General features: G+C 41.9%; 1 protein-coding gene across 1 annotated transcript in view; it reads right to left on the bottom strand.

Annotated features, from left to right (window-relative positions):
* Window positions 1-2,047: 2,047 nt before the first annotated feature.
* Window positions 2,048-19,349, bottom strand: part of Erich6 (glutamate rich 6) — a 25,864-nt gene continuing 8,562 nt past the window's right edge. The window contains exons 4-11 of the mRNA XM_008845036.2: window positions 13,361-13,426; window positions 13,014-13,069; window positions 12,803-12,919; window positions 10,855-10,962; window positions 7,477-7,631; window positions 6,679-6,749; window positions 5,644-5,780; window positions 2,048-2,197 (exon numbers count right to left, since the gene is read on the bottom strand). Of these exons, the coding sequence (XP_008843258.1) occupies window positions 2,048-2,197; window positions 5,644-5,780; window positions 6,679-6,749; window positions 7,477-7,631; window positions 10,855-10,962; window positions 12,803-12,919; window positions 13,014-13,069; window positions 13,361-13,426 (860 nt within the window). The remainder of the gene's footprint in view (window positions 2,198-5,643; window positions 5,781-6,678; window positions 6,750-7,476; window positions 7,632-10,854; window positions 10,963-12,802; window positions 12,920-13,013; window positions 13,070-13,360; window positions 13,427-19,349) is intronic.

Raw genomic sequence — 19,349 nt, 5'->3', positions numbered from 1 at the left:
CCCATTTTCCTCATTTCTCCCTTAATAATACCCTTCTCCTATGGTCCCACCTCTCTTGAGTTCCTTCTTTCCCTTTATCCCCAAGGTTCCTTGTATAACCCTCCCTCCCAAGGAGGAGGTGCATGACCATATGGAAACAGAGTCCCACAAGCTCCTGGGAACCTGCTCATATGATTCTATGGCAATGGTGTCAGCATTACATAAGGCCCATGCAAACCCAGGTGACAGTAACCCAGCATAGAACTGGGAAAATGAACAGCAGACCCCAATCTTGTCTGAAGAAATATTGGTAACTGATTGCTGCTAGGTGAAGAAGAACTGATCTTCCTAAAACAAGGGACTCTAGATAGGCTGACTAGATCTCTGTGGATAAACTGGGGACACTGAGGACACAGTGGGCCTTAACAGAGATGGCAGAGTATATGGGCTCCAGTGGGGGGGGCTATGGGAGGTTGCCAGTGGGTACAGGGATATACAGACGATTAAGATTGTTTGAGATGTTCTGTATGAAATACACAAAAAATTCAGTAAAAACAAATTTTAAAACATATATCATAATAAATAAATAAGTAAATAAAAACACCCCCCAGTCTATCTTCTACAGAGGGAGGTGCCCAGTTCATAAAAATGGTCTGTTTGGTTTTTGATTTTTCTGTTTTTCCAGATAATTGAGGTGGCTTTTATGTCAAAGCTTCCTGGCCTGGCTATGAGGCAGGAATCTGAGTGATTCACAGTGAAGTGCTTGCTGATGTTTGGTTAAAACATAGTGAGTTCTTCATGAATGTGAAACTGGTATGTAGTTTCTGGGAGACAAAATCTACCAGAGCTTTAAATGTTCAAATTTCTTACTCAGAAATTCTTTAAAAATTTTATGTGTTTTGCCTACATGTGTGTAAGTGCACCTGTGCATGCAACGCCTGTAGAGGCCAGAAGAGGGTGTTGGATCTCCTAGAACTGGAATTACAGACAGTTGTTATCCCCATGTGGGTGCTGGGAACCAAACCCAGGTCCTCTGCAAGTGCACCCAGTGTTTGTAACTGCTGAGTCATCTCTCCAGTCCCATACTCAGAATTTCTACTTCTAGGCATTCAATTGTAGGGAATAAATTCTCAGTGAGCAGCAGAGACTACCTGTTGTAACTGCTGTCAGCCCAGCTTCGTGAGGTGTACTAGGAAACAAGCTCAATGCATTACAGTACGTTCATAGAATTAAGTACTGTGTGGCATGAAAACTCTTGCAGTTCTACGGTTATTGCATGTTACGTACTCGTAACAGTACTGTGTAGTCGGGTACTATTAAAGAACCAGTTGCAAAATGAAATAAATGGTTGAGTTGATTTTAAAGAACTATATTTGTAAGCTTATGGATTGAAAAAGATGAAGCAAGGGAAGATATTTACTTATTATTATTATTATTATTATTAGTAGTAGTAGTAGTAGTAGTAGTAGTAGTAGTTGTAGTAGTAGTAGTTTGTCTTTTGAGACAGGGTCTCCGTGTAGCCCCAGCTGTCCTGGAACTTGCCATGTAGACCAGACTGGCCTGGTCTACAGAGATTCACCTGCCTCTGCCTACTGAGTGCTGGGACTAAAGGTGTATGCTACCATGCCTGGTGGAACGATGTATTTTAAAAGGTTACCAGCTTTTTTTCTGGATGGTAGAATTTAGGAGTATATATTTTTCCTTTATATTTTTCTGTATTTTCCTTCTTCCTTCTCTCTTCCCTCTTTCTTTCTCTTTCTCTCACTTCTGGAATTGACCCCAAGGCCTCATACATGTTAGGCAAGTACTCAACCATAAAGCTGCATCTTTATCCCTTTTTGGTGGTGGTGGGTTTTGTCTTTTTGAGACAAAGCTGCAGCTGGCCAGGAACTCGCTATGTAGACCAGGCTGGCCTGTGTCTCATAGAGATCTGCCTGCCTCTGCCTCCTGAGTGCCCGTCCCCTTCAGCCCTTTTTTGATTTTCAATTTTGAGACAGGATCACGCCAATTTGTCCAGACAGGTCATGGACTTGATACCATCCTGCCTCAGCCTCCCAAGCAGCTGGGGCTACAGGCCTATCCCACCAGGCCCTGCCCACCTCTCTTTTCTGAAGAATGGAAAGAAAGGATACAATATTTGTGTTGTCCCATCTGGAAATGAAGTGAGAAACTTGCTTCCGTGCTTGTAGTGCTTCTCGAAGAGCTCATTCCTCACAACCTGCATTCCACAGAGAACAGAACACACAACAGCTGGCTGTTCACATCTAAAGCCTGGAAGACCTGATACTGCTTGACTGCTGGATAGTGTCACAGACTTTCTTGATTTAAATGTTTGACCCTGCTTCAACAACAGGGGCAATTATTAGCGATCATTTAAAACTTGTCCCTTGTTCTGTGTGATACACACACACACACACACACACACACACACAATGTAGCTGAGATACACACAAAAAAATCAACAAATTAAAAAGAGGAGGAAGCATAAAAATTTGCATCATGTTAATTAGTAGAGGTGATAAACATTACATTGAAATCTACCAGATGACTTTATAGACATACACAGGTGCCAAGGATCCAAGTGCAACCAATTATGACTAGCAATAATCAGATACATACAGATTAGAGACACATGCGCCAACATCTCAGCGTATGAGCAAAAACAACTGAGTCTTTCTGTAAGAAAAGTCTATAAAAACATATTTTAAAATGAAATAGAGATCTTTTTTAAAGGTTAAAAACTCATTCAATTTTATCTCTTACAGGGTTTATACTGAGTTCTATATTGTATAACTGTATTAATTAAACTGTGAACCTAAAATTTTTATAGTCACTTTTGAAAGAGATGTATCTTTGCTCTGGAAACTGTTATTGAGTATGTTAAAGCTGTAATGAAATGCTTCTAAAAAAAACAAAAAAACTTGTCCCTGACCCCTGCAGTAGAACTTAGTAAGAACTTTCTGGTGGAAATCTGTCATCTGTCATCATTTACCTATTTGAAGTTTTTATTTTTTTATTTCATATACACATTGTCATGAAATAAAACAAAAGGTGGACAAAAACTAGTCACAGCACAATAGTGCCAGTCTCTGTGCTGGTGGTAGGGGTGGTTATACAATCTGTAGACTTTCTTAGCTGAACACTGAAAAGGTGAATATTATTATGTAAACTTGACCTATACTTACTTACTGTGCTGGATAGCTTTAGTGTGAACTTAACACACCTGGGTTGAGGGAGCCTCAACTTGGGAATTGCCTCTATTGGACTGGCCTGTGGCCATGTCTGAGGGGCATCTTCTTGATGAGTGATGTGGGAGGGACCAGCCCACTGTGGGTGGTGCCACCCCTGGGCAGGTGGGCTTGTGTTGCATAAGAAAGCAGGCTGATCAGGGGCCAGGGGAGCAAGCCAGTAGGCAGCGTTCCTCCATGGCCTGTGCTCCAGCTCCTGCTTCCAGGTTCCTGCCCTGAGTTCCTACCTTGGGCTCCCTGATGAACTGCAACCTGGAAGTTGTAAGGTAAATAAACCCTTTCCTCTCCAAGTTGTGATCAGAGTGTTTTGTCACAGCAATGGAGAAACAAACCAGGACACTTATTTTATTTTTCAGCACTGGGGATTGAACTCTGGGCTCTGTACATGCTAGGTAAGGGCTTTGCCGCTGAGGTACATCCCAAGCAATAAGCCTGACTTATAATGTGAAAACATTCCCGGTTAACATATAGTAGCTGGTGTCTCTTCAGGGTTGTTCTTGAAATTCAGTTGAGTACAATTGTTTTGGAGTTTGAGATGATGGAGAAAGATATGCAGAAAGTGCACTCTTTATTGTGGCTCCAAGTATATGTGAAAATGAAGTTCATTCAACTTAATTCTGTGTTCCTGATCTTGAATGGAACTAAAATGAATACAGGAATTTCTAGGGCTAAACTATGAAACAATCTAAGGTTTCACATAAATGGTGCCATTTATTTTGGAAATGTGTTGTCCCATCTAGAAATAAAAAAACATTTTTTTACTTTTTTATATATGAAATATGGAATACTTCAGATAAGTGCTAGAGTATGCTGTTTCATGTACAAAATTTCCAATTAATTATTTAAAAATTATACTTTTCAAAAGTGAGAGAAAAAAACTAGTTTTGCATTTTATATTAAGGTATTGTGCTGGATAGCTTTAGTGTCAACTTAACACACCTGGGTTGAGGGAGCCTCAATTGGGGAATTGCCTCTATTGGACTGGCCTGTGACCACGTCTGTGGGGCATTTTCTTGATTGTGGAGTGATGTGGGAGAGCCCAGCCCACGGTGGGTGGTGCCACCCCTGGGCAGGTGGGTCTGTGTTGCATAAGAAAGCAGGCTGATCAGGGGCCAGGGGAGCAAGCCAGTAGGCAGTGTTCCTCCATGGCCTGTGCTCCAGCTCCTGCCTCCAGGTTCCTGCCCTGAGTTCCTATCTTGGGCTCCCTGATGAACTGTAACCTGGGAGATGTAAGACAAGTAAACCCTTTCCTCCTCAACTTGGTAGTGGTCAGAGTGTTTTGTCACAGCAATGGAAAGACAAACTAGGACAGGTATTTAATCTCCTTGAAATTGATTTTTATATATGGTCTGAGGTGGTGGGTCCAATTGCACTAATAACGTGGCTTCCCAGTTGATCCAGAATTACATATTAAAAAGACTTCCTGGGGCTGGAGAAATGGCTCAGCGGTTAAGAGCACTGACTGCTCTTGCAGAGGATCTGGGTTTGATTCCCAGCACCTACATGGTGGCTACGAACCGTCCTTAACTCCAGTTCCAGGGGAATCCTAAGCCCTCTTCTGACCTCTGCGGCATTGCACAACATGGATGCACTCACATCCATGCAGGCAAAACACTCATACATATAAAATGAAAATTATCTATGTATCTATCATCTATCTATGTATCTATCATCTATCTGTCATCCATCCATCTCTCTCTCTCTCTCTCTCTCTCTCTCTCTCTCTCTCTCTCTCATCTGTACGTCCTTCCTCTCTGTTCCACTGCTGTTGTGAGTCAGGGACGTATGCACACAGGAGTCTGATAATAGACCGTTCCTTCTGTGTGTGGGTTTGCTTGACCCCCATACCACACTGCCTTCATCACTGTCTTGCTGGTGATCTTAGCATCTGGAAGACCACATTCTTCTCCCATCAGCATTGAGGTCTCTTGGCAGGTCTACGTTCTTCATAGCTCTCTATAAATTTTAAAATCAACTTAACAAGACTTCCCTCAGTATTTATAGAATCTTCACTCTTAGAACCTAGTGGAGATTGTGTTGGATCACATAGGGGAAGAGCCTCCCTTTTAAAGTGTGTCTATTCTTTCACTGCAGGAACATTAGAGATGCATTGCGAACATAGAAAATATTGCAATGCTAATACTCTTTTGAGGAAGTAGTTAGGGCTTAGGTGATTTTTCTCCCTTTCTTTTAATGTTTGGAGGGTTCCAAAGGTTAATGTGCAACTATCACATTCTAAGGTAAAAAGAACTTAACTGAAAACAATAAGACGGTGTAGTATAAGTTGACATCCCTAATCTGTACCAATTCTTTTTAAAGAATAGCTCAACGTGTCATATAACTAAGCTTTGTGAGAGCTTTTATGTGTTTTAAGCAGAACTGTTTTTTTTTAATCACAAATAAAAATTGAAGTTACCTTTCCACATGCCTTCCTAGAATCACAGCCAGTAATGGATATATTGCTGAGCTGAAAATCAGCTGTGTTATCACTTATTTCTTTCTTAGGCACATCCATGGAAAGTTGGTAAGAAATAGTTTTTGAGTTCTTTGCATCTAGTGAGAGAAGAGTCACATGAAAGCGCATATAAACCTTACATTTCTAAAACTTTATTCTAAAATAAAATTTTAAGCCCCATTACAAATGCATTGGTTTATCAAACCTTTCTTAAAGGGAGAAAAATAAGGGCCTTCATTAAATTAGTGAGGGGTTTCTTTTTAAAAAAGAACAATTCCAGAGAGAGAGGGGGGGGGAAGGGAAGGAAGGAGGGAGGCAAGGAGAGAGGCAGTGGGGACTCTTTTCATTGTGAAGTAGTTTTAGGCCTTTTGTTTCAGTAAGAAAAAGTAAATATCAAGAAACTTCCTGTAGTATTAGATATCTAGTTACAAAATACAAACAGAACTATATTTACCCTAGGTAACTTTTCAACAACAGATTGAACTTGATACTGAGAAAAAAAAAATTTCCCCCAAATCAGATGGCCTGTAAGGAGACCACCAAGCATATATATCCAGGATTTCTGATGCTAAAATCAATTCTCCTTTAACTTCCCCAGTTCTGGACCCACCCTGTGGGTCCCGCCCTCGATGGCACAGTCAGTATGGGGAAAAAAGGATTCTGATTTATTTTTGACAGATTTTCCATATTCAAGCTTGAAGACAAAATGGAATGTGTATTTCATAAGACAAGAATCAATGAACTTAAACTCTTTGCAGCAATATACAAAGTGCTCTGAAGATACTGCTAGTTTATTTCAACCAATAACGACGACAGACTAAGAACTCTAGAAGTCTGATGGCCTAAACCCCTGATTTCTTGAACCATTTCAGTAGACACAGGCTTTATAGTACTTACAAATGAACATTTTTCAATACTGCTTAAAAAGACCCTAATTTTGTGCATTGGTTCAACATCTGGGCTTTCTGACGTGCAGCAGATCCTCAATCTACTCACCTTCACCAGATATGATGCTCTGTCCAGTTGGTATCATTGCAAAATGTCTGGCCATCTGCCGCTCCTGCTTTCTACAAAATCAAGAACAGCATACCTAAATCTGAAATGCTGTTGAAACGAGAAACAGACTACAATTTAACTGCTCAAGTGCTATCCTTTGTTAAACTGTTATACTTATGAATCCAGTTTGTGTAATCAGGCTATGCATGTGGGTATGGGGCACATTCCTTCAATATAGGAATTATGGATTGCCCTGGTAATTTATGATGGGAAATTTCGGCTTTATTTTATTTTTTGAGATGGGGTCTCTCTGTAGCCCCAGCTGGTCTGGACCAGGCTGGCCTTCCTCTCACAGAGATCCTCCTCCTTCTGCTTCCTGTTTGCTGGAATTACAGGCATGTGCCACCATGCTGGGCAGCAATTTCTACTTGAAATCACTGAGCTCACTGGGCTCACTTGAGTTCCTGAGTGTCTCTCTCTCTCTCTCTCTCTCTCTCTCTCTCTCATTATTATTGTTATTATTTATTAGTGTGTATATGTATGTGTGCTGGGGATTTAACCCATGGTCTCTTGCATGATAGGAAAGCGCGCACCTCCTGAGCCATATCCTTATCTCTTCTGGGAACTTCTGAATCTTGGGACATTCAGCAGGAATTATAATGGGTTTGCTTTAACCAATTCTTATTTCTTTACAGGGATCTTGTCCTTATAATTACATATTTTGAGGAACCAAGATTTTTTATGAGATGCTCTTTGCTTAGCTCGGCCTGTCTGGGTTCAGCCCAGGCAATGTGTTACCTCTGCAGGGCTTTCTCCTTTGCCTTGAGTCTATCAACATCGTTGCCATGGGCTGCGTGAGGCTTAATGCTGATTAATTCAAGTTTAGGGCTTTTGGTGTTTAGCTTTTCCTCACAGATGTAGTCCACAAGGTTTTGGAACTGAAGACAGCAGGTCTGAAAAACAAAGAGCTGTTATCTTCTCCTCAGTGTTGGGTGAAGAGGATCAGAGGGACAATAGCCCAAACGACCAATGAGGTGACGGTAACAAGTGCTCATGACATTTTTCTTCTGTTAATAAATTCACATAGTTCACCCATTTAGATTAGTTTCAAGTGTTTTTTAGTATATTCAGAGCGACTGTCACCACAATCAGTTTTAGAACATGAACCCTGTACCCTTCATAGTCATTATGCCTCCTCCGCAAACCACGAATCTGCGTCCTTCTGTGTTTCTTTTACTAAATATTTTATTATTTTATGTATACGAGTGTATAGACTGAGTGTATGTAAGTGTCTTGCAATGCCCAAGAAGGTCAGAAGGGGGCGCTGGATCCCCTGGAACTGGAGTTATTGGAAGGTTGTTAGCCACCATGTGGGTGCTGGGAATGGAACCCAGGTCTTCTGCAAGAGCAACCCGTACTCTTAATTCTTGAGCCATCTCTCCAGCCTCCTTTGTTTTTGAGACAGGGTCTCATGTATCCCCAGGCTAGCCTCAGACTCTCTACCTAGCCAAAAATGACTTGGAATTTCTGACTCCCCTGCCTCCACCTCCTGAGTGCTGTGAATACAGGCATGTGCCACCATGGCCCACTTAAGCAGCAGCAGACAGTGCCCAGGGCTTTGTGCATGGTAGGCAAGCAGACCACCACCAGCTACATCCTCAGCCCTCATCTACTTCCTGTTTCTCCACATTTGCCTGGTCTTCGTGGTTTATACCCATGGAGCCACACAGCATATTGTATTTTGTGACTGGCTTTTTCACTTAGCATAATGTTTTCAGGACTTCTGTCTGTCTGGATAATATCTGATTGTATAGATACACATTTCTACTTTTGCATATCAAGGATTTGTTTGTTTACAAGTTTTCGTGTGGACATATGTTGTCCATTTTCTTATGTGCAAACCCAGGAAGAGAATCACTGGATCATTTGGTATCTGCATAGGTTGGTGTACAAGGAACTATAGTTCTGGAGCATGAATTTTAAATCATAACTGGGCTCAAACACATCTTTATTAATAAAAATAGAAACCACATCAATCAATACTTTTTTTTTTTTGCCGAAGAGAAATGTTTGCTTAACCCTGAGCATAAAAATCTGTGTTTTGAAATTTGACAAGCTTTTAGAAAGCATTTTCTGTATCCTTTTGGCTACATGGAAGCATTTTCCCTACAAAAAGTTATCTAAGTGCTTGAAGAAACGGTATTCAGTTGGTGAGAGGTCAGATGAATATGGTGGATAAGTGTGCTGGATAGCTTTAGTTATCAAACTTGACATACCTGGGTTGAGGGATCCTCAGTTGGGGAATTGCCTCCATTGGACTGGCCTGTGGCCATGTCTGTGAGGCATTTTCTTGACTCTTGAATGATGTGGGAGGGCCCAGCCCACTGTGGGTTCTGCCACCCCTGGGCAGGTGGGTCTGTGTTGTATAAGAAAGCAGGCTGAGCATGGGCTGGAAGAGCAAGCCAGTAAGCAGCGTTCCTCCACAGTCTGTGCTCCAGGCTCCTGCCCTGACTTCCTGCCTTGACTTCCACTGAGGATGAACTGTGCTGTAAGCCCAATACACCCTTTCCTCCCCAGTTTGGTTTTGGTTAGAGTGTTTTTATCAGCAGCAATAGAAAGTAGCTAAGACAACGGAGTAGAACTTCACGGCCCAATTCATTCAAGTTTTGAAGCATTGGTGGTGTGATGTGCAGTCAGGTGTTGTGGGAAAGAATTAGGCGTTTTCTGCTGAACAATGGCTAGCTATCGGCATTGCAGTTTTTGGTGCATCTCATTGATTTGCTGAGCATACATCTCAGATCCATTCATTTCACCAGGATTCAGAAAATGGCAGCAGACCACCAAATACTGACCATGACCATGACCTTTCTTTGGTGCAAGTTTGGCTTTGAAAAGTACTTTGGAGCTTTTTCTTGGTCTAATCATAAAGCTGGGTATCACTCATTTTCACATACAATTAATTTTTGTGAAGACAGGGCCACACTTAGTAGCCCTGGCTGGCCTGGAACTCACTATATAGACCAGGCTGGCCTCAATTCACAGAAATCTGCCTGCCTCTGCCTCCCGGGTGCCGAGGTTAAAAGTAGACACCACCATATCTGACACCACTTCTTGTTGCATCTCATAATTTGATTGAGAAATAGTTAATTATTGTTGCATAGAGTAAGAAAGGAAGACGATTCAAGATTGATGAGTTTAAAATTTCAGCCAGCTCCCAAGGCTCACTTCTTTTCACTTTTCCAATCAGACTTACTGCTGAATGATGGTTGAATGGTTGGTCACGGTCAACCTCTGATGGCTGGCCATTCGACTCCTCACATTCAAGGCTCTCATCTTTTTGGCAAAATTTCTGGAACCTCTACTGCCCTGAATCCTCCTTAGCAGTTCCTGGGCCAAATGTGTTGTTGGATGTTACAGGTTGTCTCTGCTTCTTTACGGCCCATTTTGAACTCCAATAACAAAAATCGTTCAAATTTGCTTTCTGCATACCATCATTTTCATAGTACAAAATAAATACGAAATAAACAGCAACAAATGAGGAAAAAGTGAGAAATTCATATTAAAATGATGTGTAACATGCCCACATTTATTAAGAATGTATTCCAGTATCAAATGGCAAATTTCCATGTTCAATAATGGAAAAAAAAAACCCATTACTTTTGCACCAACCTAAATATCAAAATTTTCAAGGCATTTCCAGATGGTTTTCCAAAGTAGATGTAGTTTTCCCTCCCTCCTACCTTTGCTCTGCCCCCTCCCTTTTCTCTTTGCGCTCTCTCTCTCTCTCTCTCTCTCTCTCTCTCTCAATGGGCCCTCATGTACATCAAACTGACATTGAACTTGCTATGTAGCTTGTGCTGGCCTTGAGTTGTTGATCCTCCTGCCTCTACCTCCTGAGTACTGTGATTACAGGTGTGTGTGTTACACACCAGGCTGGCTATGCTGTTTTCTGTTCTCCCCCAGCAATGTAATGGGTTAGTTTCTCCACAACTTGGCCAACACATGTTGGTATCAGTCTTTCCCAGAAGGTGTGATGTAGTTGTGATTGCTGTTTCCTGGACAGCTAACACAAACCCCTTTGGGGATGACAATGTAAGAGAAAAAAGCAGGGGAACCAGTACATATGCTTAAAAATGACACAAATTCCTCAGTCAACCTGCTTTGGAACTAACTTACACGACCTTTTTCATTGCGAATGCTGTCAGACCAAATATCCACATTGGAAAGAAATGACTGTAGATCACTTCCACAAAATTCACACTTTGGCAATAACTCATCTTCATCCTTGAGAGAGAGAGAGAGAGAGAGAGAGAGAGGGAGGGAGGGAGAGAGAGAGAGGGAGAGAGGTAAAGAAGTGCCTCCAGGAAGCCTCATCGCCCCTGCTTCAGGAGTAGGGCTCTGGGCAGTGACTATCCAGCCCGACTATAGAGGCAATGGGAAATGTACCAACTTATTTGAGAATGAGTGTCACAGAAATACTTGTAGCCAGTGAGATCTGTGTAGTCTAACCTGTGTCATCACCTCTATACAAGGGTTAGAGAAAACTAAAGAACCTGAGATGTATTTTGAGTGCTCCTTACTGGTCCTATCTACCAGAACAGAGCCAGGCCCCTCAAGAGCTGTGCAAGTCCATCGTAAGAAGAAAGTTGCAGAAATGGTGATCCCAGAGTCCTTTGTGGGGAATAGAGGTGTATACACAACTGGTCTTGGCAATACCAGGCCATTGCCATACGAGGGACTTGGTAGTGCATTCTTTGTCTCGTGATTCCTTCACTTCTTCATCAGAGAATAAAACAAAGTAGAGGTTCTTTAAAAGACTGAGTGGCATCAGAATCTGTACCTGATGAGGGGTGACCAGAGAGGAGAACCGGGCAGGCCAGCTACTACCCCTGGACCAGATTAATGTCAGTGCTACCTGCAAGATCTGCCCACAGAACCAGAGGAGCGAGCCCTATCCAGGTACCAGTGTGGGCCATCTCCCTGGAGAAGAAGCCACAAGTTCTTTCAGACCCATCTCTGGGAGTCAGAGAAGCCTGGAACCCCACCAGCTCGAGACTTCTCTGACTTTCTCAGAGAAAGGAAAGCTCTATGGCTAAAGAATTTCAGCCTGAGGCATTGATAGCATGACCATCAAGTTTAGGAACCTGGGTAAATGGCTCAGCAAATGCTTATTGGTACTATATCATATGGTGTTTAATTTATTGCCCTTGGTCAATGCTGCAGTTTGATTACTGTGGAGGATAGCAACAGTGCGTCCACATAGGATCTCATCAGTCCTGTTCATGCTTCTGTGATGCTCTGACTTGCACAACTGATCGTCTTAATCATGTGTAAACCGGTGTTTAGTGAACCCCAGAAGTCTTCAAGGGGATTCATATGGGGAATATGTTTCTTTCCACCTGCCCACATCCAATTCAGGTTCGGGAATAATCACTGTACCAGCCTTCCCTTCATCATTGTGGTGTGGGAGGTGGCGCCCTGTCCTACTGGAATTACTAAGGAAATCTTTATCTCATTAAGAACATTCTTTGGTCACCGAATGTCATTAAACATGGCAAAGGTTCACCTGTATTTGCAGACTTTATGGCCACTATTATGGATTGAGTTGTGCCTCCCTAGAAGATATGTTGAAGTTCTAACTTTTAAACCTGAGACTGTGACCTTATTTGGTCTTTACGAAAGTAACCAAAGTAAGATGAGGTTATTGGAACGGGCCTACTGTCTTCAGAAGAAAAGGACCTTTGGACCTAGAGACTGAGCGAGAGGCCAGTCAATACTGAGGCAGGGATGAGGAGTGAAGCTACTAGGCAAGGCTGCCTGCTGTGTATTGCCTATGCTTCTTCCTGCAACCCTTGAAGCTGGAAGAGGTGAGGAGCATTCTTCTACAGGGGCTCTGCTGATACCCTAAGTTTAGACTTACGGCCTCTAAAATTACAAGGCAATACTTTTAAGTCACTCTGTAGTACTTTGTTAAAGTATCTCTAGAAACTACTCTAAGTGCTATTCCAAATAAATGAGCTCTTTGCTTTTATTCTTTTAAAGTATCTTCATGTCTATCATGCCAGTCATTGTGTGGGCCTTTAAAGCATTTTACAGTAACAATGAAAACATGAGTTAAAATCACCTTGAAACTAATGCCCAAGTTGAAACTCTCTTTTTTGTATGACAGAATGGGTGGTGGTCCGATGCTGGGTAGTGTTCTTAGAGGATGCACAAATAATGCTGCAAAGTCATCCTTAAACTAAATGTTAAGAAGAGAAAAACATTGAAGATTAGCTAAGTTTCTTTTACAGCAAGGACAAGGTGCTAGTTGTTATATGATACATAGTTCTTACCTCCATTTCACATAAAATGCTTAGTTCGGGCTCTTCTGGATTAATTACCCATTTTCCTGAAGAGAAGAGATATAGATTCAGAGGGACAAATTGAAACTTTTGTGCAGTGCATTCCACTTCTGTCTAGTTTGGAGATTCTTTCCCACCTCATTCTCTTGGCCTGTCTCACTCAAACACAAGGCGCGTGCGTGCGTGCACACACACACACACACACACACACATAATTATACACCCCTTTGTTTCCACTATCTGCCTATATATATTCTCAGCACTGTGCTGAGAGGTCAGTTCCTTACTGGCAATTTGTGTCTCCAGCAAAAGGGGATGTGGGTAAAATATCCACTTACTTCTTAACTTAGAAGCCAGGCATTCTGATATCGATTCCTTTACTTCAAAGGATGATGGTTTTATTTCTTTAAAAATAAAAAGGAAAGAACATACACTTATCATAAATCTTGATAAAGGAGAAATAACTTGAATATGAAAAAAATGACACAGAAAAATAAGTGCTTAAACGGTATTTGTTTCATTTCAATATTCTATTATTTTTTTATTTTTTATTTATTTTTTGTCTTTTTGAGACAGGGTCTTCCTGTAGCCCCAGCTGTCCCGGAACTCACCATGTAGACCAGGCTGGCCTTGAACTCACAAAGATCCACCTGCCTCTGCCTCCCAAGTGCTGGGATTAAAGGCGTGCGCCATCATGCCTGGCTATTATTTTTATTTTGTGTATATGAGTGTAGTGCTTGCATGTATGTGAGTGCACCCATGTCGTGCAATGCCTAGGAGGTCAGAAGAGGACTTTGGATTCTCCTGGAACTGGAGTTAAGGACAGTTTGTAGCCGCAATGTGGGTGCTGGGAATCGAACCCGGGTCCTCTGCAAGAGTAGTCAGTGCTCTTAACCGCTGAGCCATCTCTCCAGCCCCTTGTTTCATTTTTTAATTATTCCCTTTTCTGAATATTGCATTAACATTAGAAGCAGAGAAAAAGCACTGTGTATCAGATGTAAATGTGTCTTGTTCCCTGTTGGCCCCATGGTCCGTGGGTGAATATCTTAGTCGTGATTGTGCTCTGTACTCCTTTCATCCCTTTTGTTCAGCACCCTCTGTTTTATGTCTGTGACCTCACTGAGATTTTTCATGTAGGAGAGTGCTGGGGAGGTCGAATAGTAAACTATGCCAGCAGGATTCCTCCCTCTGTAGATTCCTGAATGCCTCTAGATGTGGGGAAGGAGGCCATCAACACACCACCCACTTCGAGTAAATTCCCAGGTTTAAAGCAACTAGAATTGGAATGATGAAACCAATCAGAGGCAAAGGAAGAAAGCTGCTGAGATGTGAAAGATCCCCTTTGCCAGAGGATCTTTCAGGGACAGGAGGAGCTGCTGTTTAGACAGGCTCAGGTGATGTGTGTATCTGAAGAAATGTTAAATATGTTTTAAGACGTAACATTGAATGAAGTATAAAAATCAGTGCACAAAGATTTAAGGCCTTATCTGAGCTCAATAACACAACCAACCTTGCTTGCTATGACTAATGACCTGACTTGTCCATGTGAGGGAATGCTGGGTGGTCATTTCAGAGAACTAGATCAATGATTCCCAACACGGCAAGGCAGCCATGCTGTCTCAGTTCATTTGGCTGCTGCAATTAAATGCCATGAAAGAGAAATTTCTTTCTCACAGTTTTGGAGGCTGGAATAATGCAAGCTCAAGGTGTCCAGAGATTTGTTGTCAGGTGATGGCCTGCTTCCTAGCTCATAGATGTTGACTTCTAGCTGTGTCCTCATGAAGTAGAATGGGAAAGGCAGCTCTCTGGTCCTTTTCTAAGGGTTCTAATACCATTTGTGAGGGTGGAGCCCTAACAACTGAATACTCGTCCAAAGGTTCCCACCTCCAAACGTTACTGGGTTTCAACATATGAATTCAGAGGTTGGGGCACACACATTCTTGGCCCCTAACCTTCATATCCTCCTCACATGCAAAATGCATTCATTCCAGATCAGTAGCCCCCAGAGTCTTAACCCGTTCAACATTCTACCTTAAAGTTCACATCCAAAGTCTCACTAATATCATCTATATCAGGTGAGGGTAAGATGCAAGGTATGACACATGCTGTGGCAACTTATTCTTCAGCTGTAGATCTATGAAATCAAATAAATACTTCTGAAACATAATGGTGGAATAGATATAGGAAAGATGCACTACTCCAAAAGGGAGAATCAGGAAAGAATAAAGGAATAGGGGTCCTAAAGGAGGCTGACCCCGATAGAGAAAATCATATTCAGTCTAAGGTTCAAGAACAATCTTCTTTGGCTCCATATTCCGCTTTCTAGGTCCTTTGGGACAAAGACCTCACCTCCCAGATCCAATGGGGTGGCAGCCTTGCCCTTGAAGCAGTTTTCTCTCAGAGTCATTGACGCTGATTCCAGGGGGCTCCCTCTTTGAGATCTGGGTGGAGGTAACTGTGCCCCTCTCTGTTTGTGCACTCTGTAAGATGGTGGATATGGCACCGTAAGGACACCATTTAGGTTTACCACATGTGCCCCAGGTCCTGCATTATACCTGAGCCCACTAGAACCAAACCTGGACAGTCAAACCTGGCTTCAGAATAGAGAGGAGATCCTCAAAGTGATTCTCTTCCTCATGTCAGAACCCCAGAGATGGACTTCATGGGAGCCGGAGGACCAACTGAAACTCTTGTTCCTCTTCTCAAAGTGTCTACATTAAATAAATATCCTTTACTTGCTTTTTGCTATAATTGGCTTGTTTAATCAGCCAAACCACCCTTTTGAGGGTGGTCAAGCCGGGTTTGTTAGGGCTGCCAGGGCCCAGACTCTGACCTTAACAATAATAAGATATGTGGGTCTGGAAAGATACCCCAGCAGTAAAGAGGACTGGCTGCTCTTGTAGAGAACCCAGGTTAGATTCCCAGCACCCACATAGCAGCTAACAACTATAACTCCAGTTCTAAGGAATCTGACACCTTCTTCTGACCTCTACGGGCATCGTACAACAGGGGTGTACCCACATACATGCATGCAATACACTCATACAAATAAAATAAAAATAATAAAACATTAAAAAACAATAATAAGAGCCAGGCATGGTAGTGCACACCTTTAATTCCAGCACTCAGGAGGCAGAGGCAGGAGAATCTCTGAGTTCAAGACCAGCCTGGTCTACATAGTGAGTTCTAGGCCATTTGGGACTATAAGGAGACCCTGTCTCAAAAAGATTAAAAAAAAAAAGAAACCCAATAATAAGATATGGTACAATTTCTAACTGCTAGAATATAAAAATATTAAAAGAGCAACAATAAAATACTGAGAAGGGTGGGAAAGGGGTGGTTTCAACATTTCCTTTGGTAGAGACATACATTGGGTCAGCTCTTTAGAAAGAAAATAGTTATGACGCAACTTTTCCCATATTAATGCTGCTTTCTTGGTGTTCTAATTAGCTTTAACTATCAACTTGATACAGCCTAGAGTCACCCGAGAAGGGAATTTCAAATGAGAGATTTCCTACATCAGACTGACCTGTGGGCATGTTTATGGAAGGTTGCCTTGATTGTTAATTGATGTGGGAGGTCCCAGCCTGCTTTGGGTGACTCCATTCCCCCCAGCAGGTGGTCCTGGGCTATATAAGAAAGCTAAGCATGATCCTGCTAGTGAGCCAGGAAGCAGTGTTCCTGCATGGTTTCTGCTTCAAGTTCTTGCTGGAGTTCCTGCCCTCAATGACAGACTGTGACCTGAAAGCTGAATAAACCTATTCCTAAGGTACTTTTGGTTAGAATGTTTATCAGAGGAACAAAAATGTAACTAGAACACTTGGTATGTGTCTTAGAGAAATACTTAGGTGTGTATACAAAGAGGAATCAGCCTACCAAAAGACCATGGAAGGGGAAATTTGGGAATGACTTTATTCATCAATTAGGAAGTCTTTCAGTAAGCAACTGTCCATCTATACTACACACTGTTATACAACAAGTAAACCAGTAATGAAGACACAGGCACAGGTGTAGGGGTGCACACCTTTAATCCCAGTACTTGGGAGGCAGAGGCAGGCAGATCTCTCTGAGTTGGAGGCCAGCCTGATTTTCCAGGCAAGTCGGGGCTACAGGGAGACCCTGTCTCAAAAGACCAAAATAAATAAAATAAAATAAATAAAACCAGTGAGGAAGATCTGTATTTACTGGCCTGCTAAAACTTTCCATGCATATTCAGTGAAAAAGCAAATTGAACAACATATTCAGTGCGATGTTATTTATACAAACAACAAGAAAAGGGTAAAACTATTGGCCATATTTCTATCTGAATATAAAAGTGTAGAAAAGTATTTGGAAAGATAAATACCAGCATAATAGTAGTAACCTCTGGATTAGGCATGGTGGTCAAAACAAGTGAGTGTTTTATTTATATTCTTTGACTTGTCAATAAGACTAAGGGCCAGAGAGATGACTCAGAGGGTAAAGGTGATTGCTACACAAGACTGGAGACCTTAGTTCGATCCCTGGAACTCATGTAAAGGTGGAAGGAGAGGACCAATATCTCAAAGTTTTTCTCTGGCCTTTATATGTGTGTCATGGCATGTACTCCCATCATGTACATACACACACAAGCACAATAATGTTTTAAAAAATATCTAAAACTGTTGAGTTTGGGGGCATGGCTCACTGGGTAAAATGTTTGCCGCATAAACATGAAAATTTTAGTTTGGATCCCAGCATCTGCTTAAAGCCACATGTGATAGCATCTATCTATAATCCCAAGAATCCTATGGAGAGATGGAAGACAGAGCCAGGAAAACTCCCGGAAGCTCATGGGCCAACTAACTTAGCAAACAGAGTGACAACAAAAGACCCTGTCTCAAAGGAGGTGGAAGGTGAGGATCAACACCTGAGGTTGTCCTCTGACTTCCACATGTGTGCAGTGGCATGTGCATGCCCTCATACATGCAGCAAAACTTTGTGTATTGGTGATACCGTTAAACCATCAAAAGCTTATCAAATGAACTGGGAATGTGGGTGTGATTCCATTTCTAATCTACAGGTTTCAGTTCTTCTCTCATTCACTCTCCCTGGGGTCCACTTTAGTTAGGTTTTCATCCCCACAATTACTGTGAAGCTGGTCCACCCACACCGTTGGCGACCACCACATGCTGCTGTACCAAGTTCAAGGTCCTTATCCTGCTGACTGCTAGGGAACATTTGGCCCCAGTAATGTTCCCTCCCGCATTCCCCCTCCCTCTCTGTGAGTTGCCAGGTTGGGCCTTTTCCTTCTTAGCATCTTTTTTCAGCAGTCATTGAAATACAAGTTAGATTGTGTCACTCTGCGAATTCTCCGGGAATTCCCCTCTACGTCTAGTAAAGATGACTTGCTCTCTTTCTCTCTGACCATATTCCCTGGGATTCTCCCTGCTTTTTCTACCAAGCCGTATCAGGTCCTTTGTTAGGAGGAGGCACTTGCTCTTTCCTTTGCCTGGGCACTGTTCCCTCAAAGAATGCCCTGGCTCCTTCTCTTACCTCCTTCAGACTTTCTCTGAGGAGATTTCTCTGAGCACCCCGTATAAACTTGCTGCCCTTCCATCCCGACACTTGCCCAACATTTAACTTAAACACTTCCATCCTCTAATATATTACATATTTATGATTTGTCTTATGAAGGATTCACCTCACTATCACTTTTACCTCCTGTGCTTTAATGTGAGTTTTGAGACAGGGATCTGATTGTTTCACTCACTGTCAATTCTACTGAACAGAGCCTGAATTATGGAAGGTACTCAACATAAGCCAAGTGCCTTTGATGAATAAGTGATAGAACATAAAATTTGAATATGAAAGTTGAAAAGCTGTACGTAATGATTTCCTCTAAAGAATTATAGTGGGGTAAGTTAAATGTTTAGATTTTTTTTGTTGTTGCAGTGCTGGGGGAGATGACTCCAGGGCCTTTTGCAAGCTAGACCAACACACTTCTACAGTCCCCATGCATCCACAACAGCAGTTTTAATAGTTTCTTAATGGTTTGAAAATTAAAAAGAACAGAGTATCTATGTCATTTCTAGAATAAACAGGATAGGCATCAAAATAAAATAACATTATTTCTTGGTGAATAGAAACATTATTATTTATTACACAGTTATTACACATCAAGAAATTTAGATATTTCATCTCATTTTGATCATCATAACATTCCTGAGGCAATATTATTTTTGTTAGGAGATTGTCTAGGTTTATTTCTTCATTACTGTGACAAAATACTCTGACCACTACCAACTTAGGGAGGAAAGGGTTTATTTAGCTTACATATCCCAGGTCACAGTTCATCATAGCAAAGAA

Source organism: Nannospalax galili, unplaced genomic scaffold (genome assembly GCF_000622305.1).
Source record: "Nannospalax galili isolate Female #2095 unplaced genomic scaffold, S.galili_v1.0 scaffold351, whole genome shotgun sequence".
In the NCBI taxonomy this organism is placed as follows: domain Eukaryota; kingdom Metazoa; phylum Chordata; class Mammalia; order Rodentia; family Spalacidae; genus Nannospalax; species Nannospalax galili.
The sequence above is the reverse complement of the archived record's forward strand: the minus strand, read 5'-3'. Positions and strand labels throughout refer to the sequence as shown.